Genomic DNA, 15,510 nt, shown 5'->3' with positions numbered 1-15,510 from the left:
AGCCCCGCTGCCTTGTTGGTTCGAGGAGCCATCAACGTGAAGGATCCAGGGCTCCTCCTCCCAGTTCGCGCTTGGTCTAACCAGGAGGGATGCCACACTGGCTGCTACTTCACGGGGTTTGGACTCGTTTGGCTTGGGAGCTCCGAGTTCGCCCGAACTGGGGATCTCGGGGTCGACCGGCTCAGGGGCTTCGAGGCTAAACGTGCATTTTGCGATAAAATCTGCCAAGGCTTGGGCCTTGATGGCAGTTCTTGGCTTGTACTGGAGATCGTACTCACTGAGTTCGATGGCCCACTTCGTCAGCCGGCCGGAAACCTCGGGTTTGAGTAAAACTTGTCTCAGAGGTTTGTCGGTCAAGACGATGACGGTGTGGGCCTAGAAGTACGGGCGGAGTTTCCGTGCTGCTACCACCAGGGCATACGCTATTTTTTCTATCTGTGGGTACCTTGTCTCTGCTCCCTGCAAGATTTTACTAACATAATATATGGGTCGTTGGACCCGGTCTGCCTCCTTTACTAGTACCGAACTGACCACCTCGTCGCTAACCGAGAGGTACAGTTCTAAGACTTCGCCTTCCTCAGGCCGAGCTAAGGTTGGCACACTGGCGAGGTAGACTTTTAGCTCGTCAAACGTGAGCTGGCAGTCTTGGGTCCATTCGAACCCTTTGCCTTTGATTGCTTTGAAGAAGGGTAGGCAACGATCTACTGACTTGGACATGAAGCGACTTAGAGCGGCTATGCGGCCGTTTAGCCTTTGGACTTCTTTTATTTTCCGAGGTGGTCTCATATCTAGGATGGCTTTTATTTTGTCTGGGTTGGCCTCGATGCCGCGTCGATTGACGACGTAGCCCAGGAACTTACCCAAGGTGACGCCAAAGACGCATTTGTTGGGGTTCAATTTCATGTTATACTGACGTAGGATTTGGAAGACAGAATCTAAGTCTTGTATTAATTCTTGTGAAAACTGTGTTTTGACGACCATGTCGTCTACATAGCACTCTATCTTCGTGCCGATCAGGGGCCGAAACAGCCTATTTACAAGTCTTTGGAAGGTCGCCCCGACGTTTTTTAACCTGAAGGGCATGACCTTGTAACAGTATAGACCGAACTCGGTTATGAAGCTGGTTTTCTCCTCGTCGGATTGGTCCATCCGGATTTGGTTGTAGCCTGAGTAGGCATCCAGGAAGCTTAGCAATTCATGTCCCGAGGTCGCGTCCACTAGACGATCGATCCTAGGAAGGGGGAAGCAGCCTTTCGGGCAAGCTCGGTTCAGGTCGGTGTAGTCGACGCACATGCACCACTTGCCATTCGCCTTTTTCACCAGTACAGGGTTGGCCACCCAGCTCGGGTAATGGACTTCCCTTATAAAGTCTGCCGCGAGGAGCTTTTCGACTTCCTCGTCGACCGCTTTCCAGCGCTCCGGGGCTAAGTTCCATTTCTTCTGTCTAACGGGTCTGACTAAAGGGTCAGTGTTAAGTTTGTGAGTTATAAGACTAGGGTCAATACCGGGCATATCGGCCGTGGACCATGCAAAAATATCTAAATTTTGGAGTAAAAATCTTACCAGTTCGGTCCGAAGAGGTTCCTTGACAGAAGCACCAATCTGGAGTGCGCGAGCTGGGTCCGTAGGCGAGGTCGGGATCACGACTGTTTCTTCTGTTGGCGAGGCTCGTTCTTCGCCTTGCTCCGTAGGCCGCTCCAGATCGAGGTCACCGGCCGTCTTGGACTTGCCCTTTAGGGCGGCAACGTAGCACTTGCGGGACTCGAGCTGGTCGCCCCGCACTACCCCCACACCGAAGTCCGTAGGGAACTTCATGGCCAAATAGTAGGTGGAGACCACCGCTCGCAGGATATGCGTGATGGGCCGTCCTATTATGGCATTGTATGGGGAGGGGGTCGCGACCACCAGGAAATCGTGGTCGAGTCTGACCGCACAAGGCCACGTGCCGACTTCCACGGGCACCGTTATTTTTCCAAGGGGCCTGACTTCCTCCCCGCTAAAGCCCACCAGGGGAGTGCTTGCAGGTTTTCGTTCGCTCCTTGGCAGCTGTAGCCAATCAAATGCCAATTTGAAGAGGATGTCCGCCAAGCTGCCTGAATCTACGAGCACGCGCCTAACCTCGAAGTCGCTGATCCTGAGTTTAATGACAAGTGCGTCGTCGTGAGGGTAGCGAACTCCCCACGCGTCGTCTTCTGTGAAGAGGATCGGCTCCTCGGTCTTCGGCCTTTTCGGGGGGTTCCGCTCCTCGAGGACCGCTTCGCGAACTGAGGTCCGAGCTGCCGCTGATGTGCATCCCGCCACCACCGAACCTCCCACAATTACATGGATGGTTCCCCGAACTGGCCTTTCTGCCGGAGGCTGTCGCTGCATCGGTTCGGTAGGCCTGCTGCTAGTCTCCGGGGCGTCTTTTAAGTGTTCGCCCGGCTGATCCGCTTTATTGCTATTATTGTTGTGCTGTACAAAGTTTCTTAAGTATCCTCGACGGATGAGCCCCTCTATCTCGTCTCAGAGGTTATTGCACTGTTTCTTTTGTTCGGATTCCCTATGGAAACTACAATACAAATTCTTGTTTCTTTCGTTCGGATTTCCCTTTAGGCGAGGTGGCCATTTCACATATGGGGCGTCCTTGATCGTCATTAGGATCTCGGTCCGCCTCGTGTTCAGGGGCGTGTAATCCGTCCGAACTGGCAGGGGTGCTCGGAACGACTGGTTCGGTTTTGGGTCCCGGGCCGGGTTTCTTCGGTCGGCCGAGCTAGAGGGCTCGCCGTCCCTCTTTCTTTTCTCGTTTCCTCCCTCGGTTCGCTGGTTGATTTCCTCCTCCGTTCTCATGAACTTGTCCGCGAGCTTGAGGAACTCGGCCACGGTCGCGGGCTGGTTGGCTACCATGTGCCATTTGAACTCCTTGTGCGTCACCCCTCTTTTTGCTGCGGCGAGCTGCACCACGGGGTCTAACCGCGGTATCTGTAAGCATGCCTAATTGAATCGCTTGATGTAGCCCCGTATGGGTTCTCCTTCCCTCTGGACTACCGCGAAGATGCTTTCCTCTGCTCTGGGGCACCGTTTGCTGGTGACAAAGTGTGCGGTGAAGACCTGCACAAACTGAGCCCAACACTTTATCGATCCGGGGGCCAGGTTCCTGTACCAAGTGCGGGCTACCCATTTGAGGGTGGTGGTGAAGGCCACGCACATTCATGATTCGCTGGCTCTGGCGAGGTGCATTTGGGACTGGAAAGCGTCCACGTGGTTGTTGGGGTCGAAGGACCCGTCATACTTGTCTAGGGGCGGGAGCTTGAAATCTCTGGGCAAGGGGACTGCCAGGAATTCTGAGGCGAGGGGGGAAGGAACTGAGAGAATCAGGGCGACTCCTACCTCGTTCGAGCTCGTCTCGCCTTTGCCTCTGAGCTCGGATAAGACGCGGGTGGCGGTTCGTCGACTTCGACGGCGCCTTCGCTGCTGTGTGAGCCTTGTACTGGCGCTGCTGGCCTTCGTGTTGCCGAGCTCGATGGGCTCGGAGTGCTGGTAGTTCGCTGCTGCCAGTGCGCCGAATCGGTTTTCCACTAGTGGGGACTCCGGTTTGGAGACCCGAGGTGCCGACCTTGCGGGCGAGGTTCCTGATCCGCCTGCGAGGCACGAGGCAGGGATGACTTTTCTTTCTCTCCGGCCTGGGGACAAGGCCTGGCTGTTTGGGGGATTCTGGGGCCTAGAGGTCTTTCCTTGGTGGAGGCGCCCATCCTAAGGAGAGGCCTTGACTGGCTTCGGGGCAGGGTAGCGAGGTGGGAGCAGTGGTTGGTTCGGTGTCAGTTGGGGGAACTGCTGTTGATAGTGGTATTGGGAGAGGTTATGCAACACTTGGTGCTGGTGAAGCTGGTGTTGCTGGAACTGCTGCATTTGGGCTTGCATTGCCCGCATGCACTGCATTAAGTCGTCCAACCGATTTTGGCTAGCTGCCAGGGGGACGGCGGTTGGTTTAGTGAAGGTAGTCTCGATGGGAAGAGGGAAGGTGATGTTTGCGGAAGGTAGGCTTACAGGCGCCACTGCTTGTGGCGTAGTCAGATTGGGGATTCCATCCACCGAGAGGGGGATGGTGAACTGCCCAACACACACCACGGGAACTTGGGGCTGTTCCCCGGTGGTGTTTGTCTCTGTGCCGCGTCCGGCGTTGCTGGATGAGGCCATGGGTATTGAGTTTCTCAGAGAAGAAGAAAAGGGTATGAAAGTTTTGGAGGGAGGCTTTTTGAAGCGTATTCCCACAGACGGCGCCAATTGATGATGCACAATCTGGCCAGTCTTAGCTGTAGATGGTCTTGCCTCTGAACTGAGTAACAGGGACCTGAAACGGAAGGAGAAGAGAAGCTCCGGGGAGAACCCGGCGTAAGGGCTCCGAAGCTCAAGTTAGAATCCTTCAAAGGCAAGAATAACCAGATAGCGCGAAAGTTAGCATACCTCGTTCATGGAGGGTAGAAGCCTTTTATAACCACCTCGCGCACTCACTTCCAGGCCTCCGTCAGGTCGGGCATGATTACTTCTGAACTCCTGCTAGTTCGGGTGTCATTTCCTCTGGCTGGACAGAACCGCCACTGTTCCTTTTGTCGGAGCCGTCTCTGCGGCTAGTGACCACGGTTGCAGGTGGCGGTGGCAAGAAGCCGTTTGAAATGCGGCTGTCAGGCGTCAGATCCCAAATCAGTCAGGTACGTCGCCCTTGGATATGGACGTCCTTGGTGTCGGGTACGTTTGGCTGGCCTGGTGCTTTGGAAGTGAAGTGTTGGAGTGGCGAGCGAGGTGCCTTGAGTTCGGTTTGGAGTGTTCCGAGCTGCCACGGGTCAGCTCGGGTCAGCTTTGTGAGGCTTGGGGCCCAGTATAGTTCGTGCTCCTTGCAGGGAGCTCAGGTTCTCAGTAGGGAGCTCGCTCTTAATAGGGAGCTAGGACTCCCAGTAGGGAGCTTGTTCTTAATAGGGAGCTCGGATTTTAGGGAGCTTGGGTTCTTACTTGGGGAGCTCGGACCCTTAACAGGGAGCTCGCTCTTAACAGGGAGCTCGGGCTCCTAGTAGGGAGCTCGGATTTTAGGGAGCTTGGGTTCTTACTTAGGGAGCTCGGACCCTTAACAGGGAGCTCGCTCTTAACAGGGAGCTCGGGCTCCTAGTAGGGAGCTCGGACTTAGGGAGCTCGGGTTCTTAGGGAGCTCGGGCTCCTAGTAGGGAGCTCGGACTTAGGGAGCTCGGGTTCTTAGGGAGCTCGGACTTGGGGAGCTCGGGTTTTTAGGGAGCTCGGACCTTTGACAGGGAGCTCGCTCTTAACAAGGAGCTCGGACTAAGTTCAGCGGTTTGGAGTTCGGGCTCGGTAGTGAGTTTGGACTTGCTTCCGATGTTCGCTTTGGGCGCTCTACTGTCCCGAGCTGCTTGCCTTTGCCACGTATCGGGCAATCGCGAGGTCGGGCCAAATTTCCCTTCATCACCTAGCTAAGAAAATTGAAAGATGAAAATGGAGAAAGCCAATCAACTTTTGGCTGTTCCATTTGCACGAAATATGTAGAGTTGGGCATGTATATCTATCCATACAAGATAAAATGTAAGAGTTTGTTGTTACACAATAGGTTACAATTACTTACAACCAAGGATCAAAATTTTGTCACGTTTTTGTGAAGCTATTGATGTAAACTAATTGCAGTCTGCAGTTAGTTTAAGGGAGGGCATGAAGAGGTCGTTGCTTGGAGTCAGGTTTTTTGTTAATGTTTTACTTGCTTTGTTTTCTGTTTCAATAAATCCTAGTTTTTAGGGATGTTATTATTTGACATATTCCTTTGCTTTGTTAATCACGTAGCTAAGATAAAGCTAATGTGTGCTGCTTTTATCCTTTTTGTTAGAGTTGTAAATGGCTATAAAAGCCAAGTTCAGTTTCAATAAAATAGTGCAAGTCATTCAGTCCATTTTGTTGAGCTCTTGTTATTGCTTTCGATTGTTGCATTTAATTGTTTCTAACAAAGTGGTATCAGAGCCACACTGGGCCTGAGAGAGAGGAAAGCCGCAGTCTTTCGATTGACTTGTAAACACAGGAAAGTTTGAGAGAGATGTCGAGTGCAAGCGAAGGTCCTTTCGTCCAACCAGCCATTCCACGTTTTGATGGTCATTACGACCATTGGAGCATGCTCATGGAGAACTTCTTAAGGTCCAAGGAATATTGGAGCTTGGTCGAGACAGGATATGAAGAACCGCAAGCAGGTGAAGCTGTGACAGAAGCACAGCAGAAGAGGCTCGAAGATATGAAGTTAAAGGATATGAAGGTCAAGAATTACCTGTTTCAGGCAATAGGCAGAACAATTCTTGAGACTATCCTACAGAAGGACACATCGAAACAAATCTGGGATTCGATGAAAAGGAAGTACGAAGGGAATGCTAGAGTGAAAAGGTCAGTCCTTCAAGCTCTGAGGAGGGAATTCGAGACTCTCAAAATGAAGTCAGGTGAATGTGTTACTGAATATTTTGGTAGAGTTAATCTCTGAATCCATTGCCAATCTCCATTTTGAACTCTTCACTGCCTCTTCATAGTTGATGGGATCTGTAGAGGCAACAAGAGCCATATTGAGCTCAATTTCTTCCTCGGATAGTCCCTCACCGCTGATGTAATCTTCCATCCAAATAGGAGCCTGTCTGACCCTTCTTTCTCTAGCATCAGACCCTTCTGCATTCACTGGATTAGATACAACACTCTCGACTGCATGATTTTCATCTCCCACAACTTCTCCATTGCCTTCACTAGCAGCTTCAAGATTCTCATCACCTTCTGCTTCATGCTCATCATCTGTGTCATTCTTGTCATCACCTCACTCAAGATCTACCAACACTTGTTCCTCATAGCTAGTGTCCCACTCCCACTGTCTATCTTCCTCAAATACTGCGTCTCTGCTAGTCACCACCCTTTTAGCCACCGGATCATACAACCTGTAACCCTTCGACTCCTCACTATCTCCCAAAAGCACGCATCCAAAATTCTTGTTCTCTAGCTTAGTCCTCCTGGCGTCTGGCACGTGAACATGTGCCACACACCCGAAGACTCTAAAATGTTCCACTGTGGATTTCACACCAGACCATGCTTCTTCAGGAGTGATATTCTTGACTGCCACTGTAGGACTTCTGTTTAACACGTACATGGCCTGAGTATCACTCCTGAAGAAGCATGGTCTGGTGTGAAACCCACAGTGGAACATTTTAGAGTCTTCGGGTGTGTGGCACATGTTCACGTGCCAGACACCAGGAGGACTAAGCTAGAGAACAAGAGTTTTGGATGCATGCTTTTGGGAGTTAGTGAGGAGTCGAAGGGCTACAGGCTGTATGATCCGGTGGCTAAAAGGGTGGTGACTAGTAGAGACGTAGTATTTGAGGAAGATAGAAAGTGGGAGTGGGACACTAGCTATGAGGAACAAGTGTTGGTAGATCTTGAGTGGGGTGATGACAAGAATGACACAAATGATGAGCATGAAGCAGAAGGTGATGAGAATCTTGAAGCTGCTAGTGAAGGCAATGAAGAAGATCTGGGAGATGAAAATCATGCAGCCGAGAGTGTTGTATCTAATCCATTGAATGCAGAAGGATATGATGCTAGAGAAAGAAGGGTCAGACAGGCTTCTATTTGGATGGAAGATTACGTCAGCGGTGAGGGACTATCCGAGGAAGAAATTGAGCTCAATATGGCCCTTGTTGCTTCTACAGATCTCATCAACTATGAAGAGGCAGTGAAGAGCTCAAAATGGAGATTGGAAATGGATTCGGAGATTAACTCAATTGAAAAGAATCAGACCTGGAAACTTACCGACTTGTCAGCTGGTGCCAAAACCATTAGAGTAAAATGGATTTATAAAACGAAGTTGAACGAACTTAGAGAAGTAGACAAGTACAAGGCTCGGTTGGTAGCCAAGGGGTACTCTCAACAACAAGGGGTAGATTTCACTGAAGTATTTGCTCCAGTAGCTCGTATGGATACAGTGAGGATGATAGTGGCACTTGCGGCGCAAAGAGGTTCGAAGATTTACCAGTTGGATGTAAAATCAGCATTTCTCCATGGTGAACTCAGTGAAGACGTGCATGTGGAGCAACCAAAGGGTTATGAAAGAAAGGGGAGTGAGCATAAGGTGTATAAGTTGCATAAAGCTTTGTACGGTCTAAAACAAGCTCCACGAGCTTGGTTTAGCCGTATTGAAGCTCATTTCATTAGTGAAGGCGTTTAGAAGTGTCCAAATGAGTAGACTTTATTCACCAAGAGGAGCAATGAAGGTAAAGTGCTGATAGTAAGTATTTATGTGGATGATCTGATTTACACTAGTGATGATGAGGATATGATGTCTGATTTTAAGAATTCTATGATGAAAGTTTTTTACATGACTAATTTGGGGAGGATGAGATTCTTCCTTGGCATTGAGGTGTTACAGAAATCGGATGGCATTTTCATTTGTCAAAGGAGGTATGCCACTGAAGTGTTGAAACGTTTTGGGATGTTTGAGAGCAAGTCAGTAAGCAGCCCGATTGTGCCAGGTTTCAAAATGAGTAGAGATGATCATGGAGTCATAGTGGATGAGACTTATTTCAAACAAATGGTGGGAAGTTTGATGTACCTCACGGCAACTCGTCCAGATATAATGTTCAGTGTCAGTTTGATCAGCAGGTACATGGCTAAACCCACTGAACTTCACTTACAAGCTGCCAAAAGGATTTTGCGATACTTAAAGGGCACTACAAACTATGGGATTTTGTATAAGAAGGGAGGGCAAGAAGAAGAACCGCTTGCTTTCACGGATAGCGACTATGCAGGTGATATAGAAAATCGTAAAAGCACGTCTGGTTATGTGTTTCTTTTAAGTTCAGGCACAATATCATGGCTGTCCAAAAAGCAACCCATAGTTACGTTGTCAACCACTGAGGCGGAATTTGTGGTTGCTGCTGCGTGTGCCTGCCAGGTAGTATGGATGAGGAGAGTGTTGAAAAAGTTGAGTCATGAACAGAAGGGTTGCACCACTATCATGTGTGACAATAGTTGAATGATCAAGCTCTCAAGAAATCCAGTTATTCACGGAAGGAGCAAGCACATTGATGTGCGGTTTCATTTCTTGAGAGATCTTACAAAAGATGGTGAAGTTGAATTAATCCATTGTGGAACTCAGGAGTAGGTGGCTGATTTGATGACGAAGCCATTGAAGTTAGAAGCATTTCAGAAACTCAGAAAGATGATGGGAGTGTGTGAAGCTATTGATGTAGACTGCAATTAGTTTAAGGGAGGGCATGAAGAGGTCGTTGCTTGGAGTCAGGTTTTTTGTTAGTGTTTTACTTGGTCTGTTTTCTGTTTCAATAAATCCTAGTTTTTAGGGATGTTATTATTTGACCTATTGCTTTGTTAATCACGTAGCTAAGATAAGGCTAACGTGTGCTGCTTTTATACTTTCTGTTAGAGTTGTAAATGGCTATAAAAGCCAAGTTCAGTTTCAATAAAATAGTGCAAGTCATTCAGTCCATTTTGTTGAGCTCTTGTTATTGCTTTCGATTGTTGCATTCAATTGTTTCTAACAGTTTTAACCTATATTGGCCGATAGTATCATATTGGATCCTTCCTGATATGCCCCTATAGGGGATTTTCCGGGTCGGCAAGTGATTCAGGGGGTTGACTAGCCTTAAACCGGCCCCTCTGAACCAGTTTCAAAAAAAAATAAAAAAAAAAAAAACACATAAAAAGAGTATCGATACAGGTCAATACGCCCTATCAACATATCACCCTTATTGATATTTTGAACCTAGAAGAAACATATAATGATAAACTTATATCATATCACTAGCTAGTTACGTGCATAACTTAGCTAGCTTGCAAAATTGACCCTCTCCAAGTCATAGAAATAGTATGGGCAATGTTCATAGAATTAACTTTAATTAGTTGAGCTACTGATCACCAACCTATATAAAAACAAAACATTAATCAAGATTTGGTTTGGACTCGATAGAAACGAAATCAAATTTGATGCTTCAAAGATATGAGGATGATGGTCAAACAATTTGTTGGCACTGGGCTGCATTTTTAGGAGGCCAGTGTGGGCAAATTCCTATGGAGGTGTCTGATGTATCAATTGGCTTGTCATCCGGATTGCCTGGGTTGTCATTAGTTAAACCCTTAAACCCCCCTCTTTGTATTGTCATCGCCTCATCGGGATGGGCTTCTCAGCCTCAGGCAGTGCATGGCAAAGATGAATTGGTGGTTCCGGTCTTCCAATCCAGACTAGCAGATAATAGCTTAGATGGGTACCTCTAGAGTCTAGACAAACCAGTCATGAAGCTCGGGAAGTGGACAATATAGTAATCAATTGATACACCCAATGTACCCATGTGACCACAACCTTATATATTATTATTATTATTTTTTTTATAGTATTGTCACTAAAAGAAGGGAGGCAAAGAGAATCTTTGCAGAATTCAGAATTCTGATAAGAAAGAAGAGAGAGATGAGATGATGCTACCAGTACCATACCATACCTAACACGCTGTAGCCTGTATATATTAAATCAAGATTTCAATTACAATTACAATTACATATTTTATTTACTTTGTTCGAGTTCCACTTATCAAAGACGTTGAATAAATGTCATTGTGATATGTGATTTTTGTCTCTGGTTCACATCCCATACTTCGTTTATTCACCTAAATTGAGTGCCTTTTCAAAATTTACAACGCCCTTTGTCTCTTTCGATTTTTTCACGGATCCCATAAGAGACCCAAACTCATCAACCAGCTAAGAGACAAGCCATAACACCATATCAGTTTGGCAGCCAAACATGTAGAAAATCAAATAAATATTTAAATATATATATATATATCAAAAATTAAATTAAATATTCATACATGCTTTTAATTACACCAAGTACTAATAATAGTAGTAAGTCAACAACCTCAACTACTCTTTTGAATAAATACACCCCCCCCTCCCCGCTTTCCCATTTCTTCTTTCTTCTTTCCTCTTCTTCTTCGGCAATCGGCGGCATCCACCCAACTCCCTCAACTTTTAGTATCCCGTCGGAAACTCGCATTTTCCAAACTCTGCGCAAAATACAACCAAACAAATTTTGCAACATGAAAATAAGTGACACAAATCATACGTGGACCAGGACACATCATAGCCCTAAAATCGACGTCTCCCATTCATCGAACAACATCAAATTGGGCTCGGATATGCTACCCACGAGACATTACAGCTACGCTTTGGAAATATTCCCAATACATGGTAGTGATACTTTGTGGGTAGGATTGTGGGAACATGTCCCGAGTGCATCAAATTATCAATCCAAAATATTGAATACCAGATCTACGATCATTACCCTAAAGTTATTCGTCAGTACGACAGGGAGTCCATGTACAGTAAACTTCTTGTTTTTTTCCCAGTCTAACGTGCGCCTTAACTGGGGGTCCCAATGGGTAATGAAAGACCGCCTTCACTCCCATTCAATTGAGAACCCGCTCGTCCTCTACTCTCTCACAAGTCCCAACTCCCAACATCATGGCTCCAGAACCAGCTAAGGTTGCTGCACCATGCGCACATTTACATATCTAGACCAAATATTGCTAACGTGCGCTTTGCTCCGATCCGATGAACGGGGCCCGGAGGCCGGAGCTCTTACCCTGAACTGAATCTGATAGAATCTAAAGTAGTGAATCTACGGTAAAAAAAAAAAGGATAAAACCAGAACACCTCCTGTCCAAACAACACTAGTACACGGCTCCACCCCTCCTCATCCCCGTGAATGTTTCATGTTTGTAGAGAAAAAGTCATGACAGAAGACAGAACATCTTATCCTGCGCGTGAGGTGAAGAACTGAAAATTGAAGAACAGTAAACAAGGAAAAAGAATACGCACTGGGAGGCTGAGTGACAACATATGCGGCTCCTTCAAAATCACAGGTCCCCATCCCGCGCCTCATCTTCTGATAGTAGCTATTAAACGCGAACGAAGCGTGTGCCTCCAGAGTATTAGGATCGTAACACGAAGCACCCGGTTGGATCGGGCGGCAGTCAGATCCTCCCTCTCCACAAGCATAATCTAGTGCTGCCTGCAACTTCTGTTCCCCAGCCTTACCGTTCGCCACACACCACGTCTGTCCGGACGAGCTCGTCGAAACACTGCCCCCATTGTTCACCGGCGTCATCTGGCTCTTCCCACCGTTAACTGGAACCTTCTGCCTCACCTCTTCCGGCGTAAGCGGAATGTCGTAGACCTTCTCTTCGTTGGGGTAGAATAGACCGTAGTTCCTCTCAGAAGTCGGGCCCGGCTTCATGTTTTCGTTAAACAAGGCAAACAAGTAAACGTCGAGGTCTTCTTGTGGTCTCTGTGGGGTACCACCTCCAGCGAGTACCCTGCGCACCAGGTTCCCGTTGTAAGCAGCTGCATTAACCTCGCTTGCGCCCGACTCGTCCTCATCTCCCTTCGATGGCCAACCTGTCTCGGTCACGACCATCTTCACGTCGTCATATTTCAAAGCAGACATGGCTGCGAAAACCGCATCTATCTGGGCCTCGAAAAGACTGTAGTAGCGCAGGCCATTGCCAGAGTCTACGACACCCGGGTTAGTTCGGAAGAGAGCGTAGTCTAAGGAAATCACGTCGGAGTTGGCTGCGTAGGCGAAGAAAGGATAAGCGTTCACCATGAGGTAGGATCCGGTCTCGCGAAGAAAATCCAACATGGGCTTGATGACGGGTTCGACTAACTCGGTTTTGAAAGATCCCGCAGAAGACGGGTAGGAGGACTGAAGAGCACTAAGGGCTATGGGAGAGGACACCTTAATGGCGGAGTCGAGGTTATATTTAACGAGCGCGGCGTGAACGTTGCGCATCGCTGCGACTAGGAACTCGGTTATATTGTGTGGATCCACGAAGACTTCGTTTCCGACGGCAATGGCGTGGATTTGGGTGGATGGGTAGTAAGCGGCGATGTTTTTCTGGACCCAAGTGTCGGTATAGGACTGTCGCTTGGCCGCTGAGGAGAGTTGCTCGTTGGGTAGGGTAACGACGACGCTGATTCCTGAACCGGCAAGGGCCCTGAGAACGGTAGCGTCAGTGTCGTAGAGCTTGACTCGGTTGAGACCCTGAGACTTGAGAAGCTGAACCACCTTCCCTGACGAAGGAAGGTCGTTAGCTACTCTGCCATAGTTTATCCCGATTGTGCCTGCATCTGCAAACGTAGTATGGAAAAAGAATTAACCACAAAAACATCAAAACTACACATGAACAGACAACAGACAAGAGGTTTTGGTAGCCTTTTTTACCTGTAAAAGAAACAATGGAGATGAATAGGAAGAAGGGAACTGTGAAACGTTCCATGCCCTGGTTCTGTGAGAAACAGAGCACGAATGAAGAAGAAGAAGAAGAAGAAGAAAAGCGAAAACTTTCTTTGGCTGGTTTTATTCTATTAAACGCTCTGCCTCAGGGAGGGGAGAAGTGGAGGAACAGGTGGGAATGAGTGAGGGTCTGGTCTCTTCTTATTGGGGTGAGTGAAGACTGAAGAGTTCAGTGAGGAGGGCGTCAGGGTGTAGTGGAGACCGGAGAAAACATCGAGGCAGGTGGCGGGACCCACAACACTGACAAAGAGTTAAAAGTAAAACACAATTCCACTTCTACCCATGAATCTTACCTTCGCCGTTATAATTGCCGTTTATCGTGAATATAAACCAAGAGATGAGCCGTTATATGCGCCGTAACGGTGAAGTTGATCTCTATGGCATAATGGCAACTGCGCGCCAGTGACGGAGCCCACGAACTCGACCGTTAATTCTTCCCCCCAAAACCAAAGACCGTAGCATGACTATGACCCACCTTGGCCTTGGCCTTGGAGAAAGAAAACATCACCACCATCCAATTCCAATCAATATGAACGTTATGAAAATGAAAGTGATTAGTCTTCCAGCAAAAATGGAAGCCAGATTGCGCGACAGACGGCAGACGCTTATGCGTACGGTAGAGTTTAACCAAATATGGTGAGAGTGAAGTGGAGCGGATGCAGTTTTAATGTACAAGACTTTGAGACTCAAGAGTCGAGAATGCAGTTTCATTCTTACCCCGAAGGCCCGAACGAACTCGTGTGTTTCGGTCAGCAGATCCGTTTTCATTCGAACGTTGTGCTTTTCTCAAGGGTCTACATTAACAGTTTAACACTACGTAACGACATATAATAATCCCCCACTTAGGAGTGTAAATGCATGCAATAGAATCATATAATATGCGAATTCGAATCCGATTAAAAAATTGGGTTAATAGTATAGAAGGGCAATTTTTGTGGTTTAATATCAATAAAAATAATATATTTTAAAAAATTTTAAAAATAAATTAATTTTTTAAAAATAATATCAATAAAGGGTAAAAATACTATTCATCTTCTTCTTGTCATTTGTTCATCAGAGTCGTCGTCCGTTGGCACCTGCCACCATCGTCCACTGGTCATTCCTTTGCCCGCCATCGCCGCAACCTCTACCTCCACCCATCTCCAACAATGTTGCCGAAGGCAGAGGCGGAGGTGGCAGCATTGGACAAAGAAACGACCAGTGCCGCCGCTGCCACCTCTACCTCCGGCCACCTCCGGTAATATTGCCGGAGGCGGAGGCGACGGTGGCGGGCGGCGGCTCTAGTGAACAAATGGCAAAAAGAAGAAGATGAACAATGCTTTTGCCCTTTATTGATATTATTTTTAAAAATTTAATCTATTTTTTAAATTTTTTAAATATATTATTTTTATTGATATTAAACCCCAAAAGTTGCCCTTATATGATAGAAACCCTAAAAAATTTGATATTTCAATCTAATTTAAGATGTATATTAAAAATTAATATTCAAATTTAAATTTGATTAAATATTTAAATATTTGATTTGAATTTGATCAATTAATTATTTTAGGTAATTAATAAATTTTATTTATATAAAATATATTAATTATTTATGTAACTTAATTATTATATAAATTATATAAAATGTTTAAATATTTCATATATTATATATAAGAATTAAATAATCAGATTCAATCGATTATTATATAAATTCATATATGATCTTATTCGATTTAATAAATATTCAAATTCAACCAATTAAGTATACGTTTAGCATCAATGATGTCTTTTTTTCTTTTGTTTGGAAACATTGCTACCAGGTTTTCTTGGGGCAACAACAACCCCTTCTATTTGGTACCAGTGCTCCATATCTATTTTCAACACTGGTACCCATTGTAGGAAGTCCACCGTTTTTGCCACATCATGTCCCCATTGGCATGAGCTTCAAATTGAAAAAATGTCAAATTCTACATTTTCCTATACCACACTTTCTCAATTTCCAAAGCGTGGTTTGGAACACTATTTTTTATGAAAAAACGGTTTCAAACATATTATCATTTTCTAAAATACCGATTTTTCCAACATGACATTAATGTATCACTGTTTTCTAAAGTAACTGCATCCATGCCAAACACTGCCTAAATATTCAAACTATGTAAATTCAATTCGATTATATC

General features: G+C 46.4%; 1 protein-coding gene and 1 pseudogene across 1 annotated transcript; one reads left to right on the top strand and one right to left on the bottom strand.

The window, feature by feature from the left end:
- Positions 1-8,329: 8,329 nt before the first annotated feature.
- On the top strand, positions 8,330-9,025 carry LOC109115361 (secreted RxLR effector protein 161 pseudogene; annotated as a pseudogene).
- A 1,779-nt stretch (positions 9,026-10,804) lies between these two features.
- Positions 10,805-13,539, bottom strand: LOC104606498 (O-Glycosyl hydrolases family 17 protein). The gene is made up of 3 exons (XM_010271740.3): positions 13,283-13,539; positions 11,878-13,188; positions 10,805-11,063 (listed from the first exon to the last, which is right to left on the bottom strand). Exons 1-3 carry the CDS (start codon positions 13,335-13,337, stop codon positions 11,029-11,031), a joined length of 1,401 nt encoding a protein of 466 aa, XP_010270042.1. The 5' UTR covers positions 13,338-13,539; the 3' UTR covers positions 10,805-11,028.
- Positions 13,540-15,510: the final 1,971 nt, after the last annotated feature.

This window comes from Nelumbo nucifera, chromosome 1 (assembly GCF_055504915.1).
Source record: "Nelumbo nucifera cultivar China Antique chromosome 1, China Antique-T2T, whole genome shotgun sequence".
NCBI lineage: Eukaryota > Viridiplantae > Streptophyta > Magnoliopsida > Proteales > Nelumbonaceae > Nelumbo > Nelumbo nucifera.
The sequence above is the reverse complement of the archived record's forward strand: the minus strand, read 5'-3'. Positions and strand labels throughout refer to the sequence as shown.